The sequence below is a fragment of the Felis catus genome, chromosome D3 (assembly GCF_018350175.1).
Source record: "Felis catus isolate Fca126 chromosome D3, F.catus_Fca126_mat1.0, whole genome shotgun sequence".
Classification (NCBI taxonomy): domain Eukaryota; kingdom Metazoa; phylum Chordata; class Mammalia; order Carnivora; family Felidae; genus Felis; species Felis catus.
The window spans coordinates 18,336,371-18,348,975 of NC_058379.1; the positions used below are offsets into that span (position 1 = coordinate 18,336,371).

General features: G+C 44.1%; 1 protein-coding gene across 13 annotated transcripts in view; it reads left to right on the top strand.

Annotated features, from left to right (window-relative positions):
- The window catches only part of MYO1H (myosin IH), a 147,086-nt gene that overhangs the window by 61,806 nt on the left and 72,675 nt on the right, over positions 1–12,605 (top strand). For 3 of the 13 annotated variants that reach the window (XM_045041920.1, XM_045041914.1, XM_045041924.1), the window contains exon 2: positions 12,001–12,120. The exons of 8 other annotated variants lie outside the window; for them this stretch is intronic. In XM_045041920.1, the coding sequence (XP_044897855.1) occupies positions 12,118–12,120 (3 nt within the window). In that variant the 5' untranslated portion in view covers positions 12,001–12,117. Of the gene's footprint in view, positions 1–1,640; positions 2,070–12,000; positions 12,121–12,605 lie in introns of those variants that run through there. 2 more of the 13 variants (XM_045041917.1, XM_045041925.1) reach the window with 1 other exon arrangement.

Consider the following 12,605-nt stretch of genomic DNA (forward strand, 5'->3'; position numbering starts at 1 on the left):
CAGTGCCCCACCAGTATGCCTCTGGAAGTTTCCTAGCACCGCAGAATGATCATCAAGAGTGAGTAAGGGAAACCTCAGAAGGAAGGAAGCATACGTTGTATGCTCCTGGTTGCGTGCATTAAGTGATGCATGCACTTGCATATACATGCATATTTAAGCATAACGTAACTCTGGAAGAACACAGAAGAAATTGTTCAAATGACTCTTTCGAGAAGTCTGGGAAGGGCGCCTGGGTGGCTCAGTTAGGCGTCCGACTCTTGACTTCAGCTCAGGTCATGATCTCATGGTTCGTGAGTTTGAGTACCGCGTTGGGATTCTGTCTCCCTCTCTCTCTGCCCACCCCGCCCCCCGCTCTCTATCTCTCTCTCTCTAAATAAAAATAAACTTAAAAAAAAAAAAAGATATGCGTAACTAAGGGGTGGAATGGGAGCTCGTCTCTGTCTAGTTGATTCTCTGGTGACCACGTCTGTTCACCGAGGACCTAGCCGGAGCTCAGCTGAGAAGCCAAGAGCATCTTTTCTTTAGCACAGCTCACTGGAGGTCCTGACTTTGATATTCGGTGACTGGTCAGGAATGTAGGTGACTAATCAGAGATCAGCAGTGGCTGTAACGTAATCTCGAGGGAGGTCCGGTTTCCAGTTCTTATCGGTTGCAAGCAGCCCCGTGTGCCACAGGTGGGCGGCCATCGGGAGCAGTCACCACCTCCCGGGATGAATTATTAACACCACCCCGCCCAGTGAGCTAGAATCGCATCGGACCTTGCTGCTGGGCATCTCAGGATCAAGGCTCATAAGCCAACGGGGAGGCAGTTTTGAATGGCTCAGCACAAGAGCTGTTAACAACCGGTGCACTCTCCCTGCAGGATGGCATCCAAGGTAATGTGACGGGGAGGTGGCCCCATTCTGGCACCTTCTCTTCTATGAGGAGCTCTTTAAACAAGAGTAACAGCTGGGCCTCCAGGAGCGATGGGGCGAGAACGGGGCTCACGGATAAGAGTCTGCACATATTTGGTGAAAATTTTATTTGAGATGGTTGTTCAGTGCCACCCTTTGTACTCATGGGGGGGTGCGATCCTTTAGGACGGAAGTTGTGGGGTGTTACCAGTTCATTTCAGATCACCCTTGAGCTACGCCGTCCATCAACCTTCCTGTGATTATGGAAATGGTCTGCATTCTCCATGTCCAATGCGGTCGCTGCTGGCCATGTGTGACTACTGAGTGCTTGGGACGTGGCTGGTGTGCCTGGGGAACTGAATTTCCAATTTTACTTTTCATTGATTTGGAGAGCCGCTTGGGGCTGGAGGCTGCTGCGGTGGGCAGCTCAGGTGGAACCTTAAGTAGTAGGTAGGTGCCTGGTATTGAAGAAAATTGTGGGTAGTAATTGCCCTCACATTTGAGACGGTCTGTAAATGTATCCCCGAGGCACCGTGTTTATACTTTTAGATGTGGTAACCCCAAATTGCCCCAGAGAAAGATCACCTTAGGAAGCTACAACTGAGCTCTTTCCCTAGGCGCGTAGGCAGTGACAATAATTCTCCTGGGGCAGGTGCAAGATGGAATTCGGGTGTCGAACCTACTGGCTTTTTCCAGGGGTTCATTGAAAAGCCTAAAGATTTAGAAGGACAGTTCTCTTTTCTGGCCTTTTTCTTTTGCGTAACCAAGTCTGTTTAGAAAACGTTACCCGTTGGTGGATAATTTCTCCTTCTCTAGATAGCCAAAAAGGTGACAGAAGCATTTGTATATGTGGTGAGAATAATTTAGTAGCCAGCCACACAATCCTCACGCCCGATGAAGAAACTCTAGCTCCAGCCTGTCATCGACCCATCCATTCCGTCAATGATCTGTTTCTATAGCACCTAATACCGTCGCCTTGGCAACTGGTAACTCCAAATGGCACTGTCCTTGACTGAAAGTGTACTTGAGCTCCCAGAGGTCCCGGCTTTCCTTGTCATTCCCGCATCAGGTCTCAAAACAGGAACCCGAGGGAGCATGATTCATGGGGAAGAATGATTTGGTTCATTGGAGAGGAGTATTTCCTGCGGAGCGGGTCTTGCCGAGGAAATGTGACAGGTGGGCCTGTCCTCAAGCAAAGTGTCATGTGTCATTTTCTAATTGTCATGGCTGTATTGAAATCCACGTAGATGTAATATACGTGCAGATTTATCTATATGTGGTCATACTTTGTTTTTTAAATTTTTTGTTTATTAAAATGTATTTATTTATTCTGAGAGAGACGGGGACAGCATGAGCAGGGGAGGGGCAGAAAGAAAGGGAGAGAGAGAATCCCAGAGAGGCTCTGCGCCGAGTAGATGTGGAGCTCGAACTCCCGAAACGGAGATCATGACCTGAGCCGAAACCAAGAGTCAGACACTTAACTGAGCCACCAGGCACCCCTATTTTTTATTTTTTACTGTTTTATTTATTTTTGAGAGAGGGAGGGAGGGAGGCAGGCAGAGGGGCAGAGAGAGACGCACACACAGAATCCGAAGCAGGCTCCAGGCTCTGAGCTGTCAGCACAGAGTCCGACGCGGGGCTCGAACCCACGGACCGTGAGATCATGACCTGAGCTGAAGTCACTTAACCAACTGAGCCACCCAGGTGCCCCCTATGTGGTTATACTGTATAAAAAATGAAGGAAAGCTATCCTTCCCCCACTTGCGAATTAATTCCCGGATCGCTTTGGTAAACGTTTGGACATCCTACGTCATAATAAAAACAAGCAAACTGTTGATACACCTGATATCTTGGACGGATCTCAAAGGTGTTATGCTGAGTGGAAAAAGTCTCAAAAGGCTATATATTCTGTGACTCCATTTATAGATCATTCTCAAAATAACACGATTATGCAGCTGATGAACAGAATACTGGTTGCCAGGAGTCACAGAAAAATTGTCGTATGACTTTAGGAAATGACAGAGCATTTGTGTCTTGTTGGTCATGGTGCACATGGGATAAAATTATATAGAAGCACATGACATGAGTGCATATAAGAACTAGTAAGATGTGAGGGCACCTTGGTCCTTGGTGGCTCAGTCGGTTAAGTGTCTGATTCCTGATTTCGGCTCAGATCGTGAGATCGAACTCCCCCCGCCCCATCCTCACTCCCCTCCCCGTTGGGCTTGGTGCTGGGTGTGGAGAGTGTTTGGGATTCTGTCTCCCCGCCCCTCCCCCGGTTGTGCACATGGGTGCACATGCGCACTCACTCTCTCTTCAAAAGAGAAAAGTGAAATCTGAATAAAGTGTGAAGACTGTCCTAGTGTTGATTTCCTGGTACGATAGTTATTGTTACCTTTGGGGGAGGCTAGAGGAAGGGTACGTGGGACCTCTCTTGTACTGGTTTAGCAACTTCATGTGAACCTATAATTATTTCAAAATAAATAGTTTTTTGTTTGTTTGTTTGTTTCAAGCCTTGGGGCACCTGGGTGGCTCAGTCAATTATGCGTCTGACTCTGGATTTCGGCTCACATCATGATCTCATGGTTCATGAGGTCGGGCCCCACATCGGGCTCTGTGTTGAGAGTGTGGAGCCTGCTTGGGATTCATACTCTCTCCCCCTCTCTCTGCCCTCCCCTCTCTGCCCTATTTCTGTCTGTCTCTCAAAAGAAATAAACTTTATGAAAAGTTTTTTTAATGTTTATTTATTTTTGAGAGAGAGAGCGAGAGCATGAGCAAGCAGGGGAGGGGCAGAGAGAGAGAGGGGGACACAGAATCCGAACAGGCTCCAGGCTCTGAGCTGTCAGCGCGGAGCCCGATGTGGGGCTTGAACTCACGAACCGTGAGATCATGACCTGAGCCGAAAAGTCAGACGCTTAATTGACTGAGCCACCCAGGCACCCCAGAGATAAACTTAAAAAAAATAAATAAATAAAAGCCTTATTTGGAAATGTTGGCAATGAAGCCAGTGGAAATGACCTGAGAAGGAGCTGGGCTTGAGGAGCAGAACAAAATGAATAATGATGCTACTCTTTACTGAGCACTGGGTTCATGCCACTCAACTGGGCACCATCCACATGATGGCCTTTTTTAGTTCATGGGTAATTTATTCAAAAGCTCACTTTCTCAAAGTCATCTGCACAGCTGGCCTCTTTGCTCCAAGGTAGTAGAATTGTGGGAAGTTGTTGTTTAGTCGGAAATCTGTATACGCTCCTTTGCCAGATAATGAGGAAGCAACTCATGATTGAAATCCATGTTCAATGTTCATACGGAACGGCTGCCTCCATGCTTCTTTTCTTTCTTTCTTTTGTTTACAGTCTTTTTTTTTTTTTTAGTGTATTTATTTTGGGAGAGACAGAGAGTTTGAGCAGGGGAGGGGCAGAGAGAGAGTGTGGGGGGGGGGAGAGAGAATCCCAAGCAGGGTCCACACTGTCAGTGCAGAGCCTGACGTGGGGTTCAATCCCATGAACCGTGAGATCGTGACCTGAGCCAAAAGCAAGATTCGGATGCCTAACCGACCTGAGCCACCCAGATGCCCCCACAGTCTTTGTTTTTAAAGTCCAGCTTGTCTGGGGTGCCTGGGTGGCTCACTCGGTTGAGCATCCAACTTTGGCTCTGATTATGATCTCTTAATTCACAAGTTCGAGTACCATGTGGGGGCTCTGGGCAGACAGCTCAGAGCCTGGAGCCTCCTTCAGATTCTGTGTCTCCCTTTCTCTCTGCCCCTCTCCCACTCATATTCTCTCTCTCTCTCTCTCTCTCTCTCTCTCAAAAATAAATAAACATAAAAAAAATTAAAATCTAGCTTATCTGATGTAAGTATGGCTACTCTGGCTTTCTTTAGACCTCCATTTGTGTGATAAATATTTCTCCATCCCCTCACTTTCAATCTGCAGGTATCTTTAGGTCTAAAATGAATCTCTTGCAGGCAGCATATAGATGGGCCTTGTTGTCTTTTGTTTTGTTTTATCTGTGTGTTTTTTTTTTAAATCCATTCTCACACCCTTTGTCTTTTGATTGGAGCATTTAGTCCACTTACATTGAAAGTAATTATTGATCTGTATTTCTTGCCATTCTGCTATTTGTTTTGTCATTGTTTCTGGAGATTTTCTCCGATCCTTTCTTGTCTTTGTCCCTTTGGGTCTCTCCTCTGCTGTTGTAGAATGGAATGTTCTCTATATATCTGTTGAGTCCACCTGGTCCAGCGTGTCATTCAAAGCCATTGTTTCCTTGTTGATTTCCTACTTAAATGACCAGCCCATTGATGCAAATGGAGTCTTAAAACCCCCTACTATTATTGCATTATTTCTTCTTCCTTTATGTTTGTTATTTTATATATTTGAGTGCTCTCATGTTGGGTGCATTCTTAAAATTGTTAGATCTTCTTTTTGGATTGTCTTCTCGGTGATTATATAATGCCCTTTTTTTGGTGTCTTTTGACACACTACGTTTCAGATAAGTACTTTGCTGCTGTCCAAATATATTTCGGTGACTATTTTTAGGACTCTGTAACCCCATCAGAGTCAAATACATAGGTAAGTTAAAAAAAACCTTTATTTTAAAATAATAGCAGACTCCCCAAGTTGCAAAAATAGCCACACAGAGGTCCCATGTACACTTGACCCAGTGTCCCTCGATGATGTCGTACGTAACTACCATACGATTTTTAAACCAGGACAGGTGACGTTGGCGCAAGGTGTGTGGGGAGTGCTACGCCGTTTTAACACATCTGTAGATTTGTGGGACACCTACTGCAGTGAGGACTTTGACCCTGGTTGTCTTAAGTCCTAATTCGCTAAGCCCCTTACACCTCTGGTAGACTCATTTTCCTGTCCGGCTAGGAGGCGGTGTCGCTAGGAGGCGGGAGAAGCGGCACCCAAGTAATATGTTGAATTCAGAGAGTAATTGGGTCCAGTGAGCTCCTTCCCCTTACTCCTGATGGCTTTCCTTTACGATTTTGCAACTCATTTTGGTATGCCTTATTTTTTATTTTTTTTATTATTTAAAAAAAATTTTTTTTTCAACGTTTATTTATTTTTGGGACAGAGAGAGACAGAGCATGAACGGGGAAGGGGCAGAGAGAGAGGGAGACACAGAATGGGAAACAGGCTCCAGGCTCTGAGCCATCAGCCCAGAGCCTGACGCGGGGCTCGAACTCCCGGACCGCGAGATCGTGACCTGGCTGAAGTCGGATGCTTAACCGACTGCGCCACCCAGGCGCCCCGGTATGCCTTATTTTTAAAGCAAAGATTCATCTAAACCATGGTGTGTGTATGTGTGTATTACTACTTTAAAAACTCTTTTGAACACTTGCCTCCCATCACCCCCACTATCTTATCTTTTGATTAACGAAGAGCAAGCATTTTATATTGAAATCTTGAAGAAAAGCAAATTCACACACAGTTTGACAGCAGGAACTTCTATTTTAAGTAACTTCCTAATTAATCATTTTGGGGGGGGGGATCTGAGTAAAAGCCATTTAAAAGAATAGGCATTCAGTCTAGGGTTGATGTCTTTTTTTTTTTTTTAACATATATTTATTATTTTTTTGAGAGAGGCATTTAGTCTAGGGTTGTCTTTATTTTATTTTATTTTATTTTATTTTATTTTATTTTATTTTATTTTATTTTATTTTATTTTATTTTATTTATTTTAATGTTTTTTATTTATTTTTGAGACAGAGACAGAGCATGAGCAGGGGAGGGGCAGAGAGAGAGGGAGACACAGAATCCGAAGCAGGCTCCAGGCTCCGAGCTGTCAGCACAGAGCCCGACGTGGGGCTTGAACTCACGGACTGTGAGATCATGACCTGAGGTGAAATCGGATGCTAAACTGACTGAGCCACCCAGACGCCCCTGGGTTGTCTTTTTTTTAAATACAAATTTATTACTATTTTTTTTTTTTTGAGAGAGAGAGAGAGAGAGAGAGAGAGAGAGAGAGAGAGAGAACACAAGCAGGGGAGTGGCAGAGAGAGAAGGAGGCATAGAATCTGAAGCAGGCTCCAGGTTCTGAGCTGTCAGCAAAGAGCCTGGCACGGGGCTCAAACTCAGGAATGTGAGATCATGACCTGAGCCAAAGTGGGTTTGCTTAACCCACTGAGCCACCCAGGTGCCCCCAGGTTGTTGTCTTCACTGTTCCTATAACTGTGCTTTTATTTCTAAAGTGATTGTAAGTTCCTGGGGACCAAGTACCTCCCATGATGCTTGGCACACATTAGATGCTCAGAAAGTGGTTGATCAGGTGCCATGTTTACATAGTTAGGGTTTTGATTGTGCTCCTGGTTCCTATTTATTAGAATCCCTCAACTTTCAGTGTGCCTGGCTGGTTTGGTCAGTAAAGCCTGTGACTCTTGATCTCGGGGTTGTAAGTTCGAGCCCCACGTTGGATGTAGAGATTACTTAAAACTAAAAACCTTAAAAAATAAACCACTCAACTTTCTAATCTGATCATTGACTTCTTAAGTTGACAATACAGATTCTATGTGCAACATCTCCAGTAGCTTCAGCTGGTTCAAGAAAGTTGCTTCATTTTGCCTCTGCTTGAGTCAAGCATCATCTAACCCAGAGGATCCCACGGTGGTCCGAGAAGCTAGGTCTAATTGTGATGTTTTTCATCACCGTCAGAGAAGGTGAAACTCCATTTTCCGTCTCCTACAGTTTCCTAGATACTTAAGATTGTGTCAGACAAGCTTTGCTCTCTTTCTTTGGTTCAGAATTTGTTTTACGACTGAGGGAACAAGAAGGTGCTGTCAATATGACACAGAAAATGAAGGGTTCTTTTTTTCATCTTTCCAGGGGTAGATCTCTTGTTACAGAAGCCTGGCTCTGTTCATAATTCCACTTTGACTCTTTAAAAGATATTTATTAATGAGAATAATTCTAGTTATTAGCACTAATACTTTAATCAGGGGTACTTGGCCAGAAGACTCATAAATAATACCATAAATTCTATGGAGCACAATTGGGAAATTAGCTGTTGCCCGAATTTTTATTCTAATGTTGTCATTCTGACGGCTTCAAATCCAGACCGTTTCACACCATGTGGTGTTTCAAAGCACCATTCTTAATGTGTAAGGATCAATCGTGTTGTTCTTAAAAGATACAAAACCATATATAAAACATCATCCCAGTGGGGGCGGCTGGGTGGCTCAGTGGGTCAAGTGACCGACTCTTGATTTCCGCTCCGGTCTTGACCTCAGAGTTCACGAGATCGAGCCCTGTGTCAGCCTCTGTGCTGACAGCATGGAGCCTGCTTGGGATTCTCTCTCTCTCTCCCTCTCTCTCTCTCTCTCTCTGCCCCTCCCCCACTTATGTGCATGTATGCGCTCTGGCTCGCGCTCTCTCTCAAAATAAACAAACGTGAAAATAACTTAAAACATTATCCCAATATTTTTACATACATCTATGCCTGGGGTGAGGAAGACTAGAAAGGAATATTCCCAAATGAAAACAGTGGTAATTTCTGAATGGTGAATTTATTTATTTACTTATCTATCTATCTCTTTATTTATTTTGAGAGAGAGAGAGAAAGAGGGAGAGCATGCTAGTGGGGTAGGGGCAGAGGGAAGAGGGAAGGAGAGAGCCCCAAGCAGATTGCACGCTCATCATGCAGCCTCACGTGGGGCTCCATCTCAGGACCATGAGATCATGACCTGAGCCAAAATCAAGACTGGGAGGCGCCCCGAAGTGGTGATGATTTGTATTCTCTCTATTGTGTCTTTCGAGAGCGTCTGAAACGAAAATGTCCTTCTTTTAAAAAGCCAATATCCATGGGGGGCTTTTACGCTTGATCTGAGCCAAGAGGCTGAGAAGCGATTTCCGTGAGGGGCTTTAGCAGATGTTTATTCAACATACTTTTCCTTCTCCTTTCCCCGCTCAGTCTCATCATAAACCAGGGTTAACAGCAAAATCCAGAAAAGTCAGTTTTGTTTTTGTTTTTAGTATAGTTCACGCACAGTGTTGCGTCACTTTCACGTGTAGGACGTAGTGGTTGGACAAGGAGACACGTTACGCTTTGCTCACCACAGATGCCACAACCATCTGTCCCATATATCCCTATTGCAATATCATTGACTGTATTCCTTATGCTGTGCCTTTTCTTCCCGTGATTGATTTACTCCATACGTGGAAGCCTGTATCTCCCCAGGAAAGTAGATTTTTAAAAACTGTACACATTGGTCTTTATTCCATTTTTGGGGTATGTGCGCAAGAATTCTACCCTTTGCGGAATGAACATTTCCAGGAAGTTGATCCAGCCCATGGCTAAAGACCTAGTACGTTTTGGTTTTTTTTATTAAAAATTGGGGGCAGGGGCACCTGGATGGCTCAGTTGGTTAAGTGTCCGACTCTGGCTGAGGTCACCATCTGGTGGTTCATGGGTTCGAGCCTCGCGTCGGGCTCTGTGCTGACAAGCTCAGAGCCGGCAGCCTGCTTCAGATTCTGTGTGTGTGTGTGTGTGTGTGTGTATGTGTGTGTGTGTCTCCTCCTCCTCTGCATGCTCTGTGTCTCTCAAAATGAATATTAAAAACAATAAATTTTGGGGACAGAAAAGGTATGTTTCTTCAGAAAGAGGAATCTGAGAGACTGGCGGTATCTCTTTGGTTTTGGTGTCTACCTACCCTTTTAGAAATTTGAGATGAGGCCTTTTGGGCCTCCCTCTCCAGAAGAAAATAAAGGGGTGGGGGGGGCGGTCTGTCCTGCCTGGCAAGTCCTGGCAGTGTCACAAAAAGAAAATGAGCCGACTGGCTTTGGACATGGAGGAAAAAGGGTTGGAAAATCCCTAATGAATTCCAGACGTAGCAAAAGAAAGACCGTTGAACTTGAAATTTGCATAAACTGTGCTAAACTTCTCAGGGGATGTCGATACTGCAGGTCTATGGACCCAGCTTTGAGGAATGGGGTTCTAACCATGGTCCTGGGCTACCCGGACCTATTCGTTGGAATGGCCTGGGGTACCTGTTACACATCCAGATTCCTGGGCCCTACTCTGCCTTTTCCCAGACTTTTCCAGGCGATCCTCTGCCATATTCAAGTTTGAGAACCACAGGCTCCGGTGATTTCTCAACCTGCCGGAAGTGTTAGCTGTTTTCACCAGTGTTATTTAAGCGCAGATGTCAGAATGGGGAATAGTTAAAAAGCCATGTAGAAAGTTGTGTACTGTGGGGGCATCTGTTAATTTCTCCGTTGTCCCCAGAGGGATATGAACTGAGGGGGGTGCAGAATCCTGGGAAGATTCCAAGCCACACTTTCATGTTTGTTGATCCAAATAGGTTTTAGTGTAATCCATGGTCAATATCCAGTTTCTGCTGAGTGTTTATAAGGCTCCCAGACCATGATATAGCTTCTGTTCCAGGGAAAGCTAGTTGAGAATGCCAGGAAGATTCTCCTTAAGGCAAGAAAATGCCTCTTGGACAACTTCCTCTATAAACTCAAGGAAACAGGATTTCTGGGAACTTTAATGGACTTCAGGAAAGGCAAAAAGTAACTCAGAAAAATATCCTCCACTTAAAACTGCTATATGGAACCCCTGTGTTTATTGCAGCATTATTAACAATAGCCCAAATGCGGAAGCAACCTAAGTGTTGATGGATGCATAAATGGATAAAGAGTGTGTGTGTGTGTGTGTGTGTGTGTGTGTGTGTGTGTGTGTGTGTAATTATTCAACCGTAGGAAGGTTTTACCATTTATGGCAACACTGATGGCATTATGCTAAGTGAAACAAGTCAGAGAATGACAAATACTGTATGATGTTATTCATATGTAGATTCCTACAATAACCACAAAAACAAACAAACAAAAAAAACCCGCATGTAGATACAGATAACAGATTGTTGCTTGCCAGAGGTGGAGGGTAGGTAAAATGAGTGAATGGGGTCAGCAGGTACAAACTTCCAGTGGTAAAATAAATAAATGCTGCAGATGTCATATACAAGCATGCTGACTATGGTTAATAATCTTGTACTGTATATTTGAAAGTTGCTAAGAGAGTAAATCTTTAAAAGTTGTCAGCACAAAAAAAAAAAAACACTTTGTAACTGTGGTGATGGACTAGACTTTTTGTGATCCTTTCATAGGGTATACAAATCTTGAACTACGTCTGAGTTTACTATAATGTTACAAGTCCATTACATCTCAATTGAGAAATGTGTACAAAGGAAAAAGGCTACGACGAATTTTCCAAGATCTTTTTTTCTAACATGTATTTAATCTATGGGTGGGAGTTAGTGAGTTACATTTAGGTCTTGCCTTTGATATGTTTTTATTTCCTGCTTAGGCTGAAAAACATGGTCCTATACTGTAACTGCAAATGTTTCCTCCACCTGCAACTCCCATGGGACAATTAAGAACCCATGAACTGCTCTATTTTTTTTTTTTTTTTACAAGGGGACCATCTAATCCCTAAGGTAATTTAGGAGCATTATTCTGTTTGCTGATATTCATAATTATACTCATTCAGTAGTGATTAAGAGGCTGTAGTTGGATAATAAAACACCAACAGTCCTCTTGTCGTGAGATGAAAAGATAGTCCCTCATTTCAACTGCTGAGCTGTCACTGTTGAGCAAAAACACATAAAACTGGCGGTCTTACAATGCTTTTATCACTCAGGTTCGATCCTTGTCAGTTCCACAGCTAAGACCCTTTGAATCAAAATATCGGACCACGCTTTCTCAACGTGCGTTTGATTTAAATTTTAGCTGCCACCGAGGACGGTCATTCAGAAGTGGGGACAGCACCTTCAGAAGGGTTTCTTTGAGAGCTAGAGGTCAGTTTCTGTTGGTGGAGCCGACACTCTGTTGAGTTCTGTGCTTGAAATTGCTACCTGCTGTTTGCAGTTAATTTCTGGTTTGCGTTTGGGCAAGCCAGAAAACAATGGGTTGGGGAAAAGGTAACGTCTCCCCTTCCGGGTTCTAAATGACCTTAATTTGCCAAGATTGTTAGGCGCTGGGAATACAGAAAAGCTTAATTAAGAAGTATCACACCTCCAAATTTGAGGGAGGTATCAGAAAACCATTGGACCCTTTTTTGGAAAGGGTTATTTTTGAAATTCCACTTGGCTTGTCTTTTTCAGACTTTTCCACTTTTTCAAACTACCATTGATTCGGAAGTCTGGTTCCTAAGGAAAAGAGGGACGTGGGCTAACCAAGATGCAGAGCAGGGATCCCCAAGCTTCTTCTGTAAAGTCCAGATGGTAAATATTTTAGGTTTCCCGGACCACACAGCCTCCGTAGCAACTATTCATTCCTGTTGTGGTGGAAAAAGCAGCCGCAGACCCCCATAAACCATAAGTGTGGCCATATTCCAATCAGTGACACTGAGATTTGCATTTCGTAGAATTTTCTCATGTCATGAAATATTCTCTTGATTCCCCATCCCCCCCCCCATCATTTAAAAATGTACAAACCCCTCCGTAGCGTGTGACAAAAACAGGCAGCTGGCCGAATTTGGCCCATAGGACATAGTTTGCTATTGTCTGACATGGAACATCAAAACTGTGTTGTTTTTAGAATTTCATCGACCACTGGCCAAGCCTCCACAAGCAGCTTCATTATGAATTTTGCTTTCTCCCTAAGTCCCCACTGACAACATCCATCACGTTCTTGCTGTTGGACTGTGACCAGAGGCAGCTTCTATATAGCACATCATGACGACCAGAAGCAAGTGTGTGTTCAAACA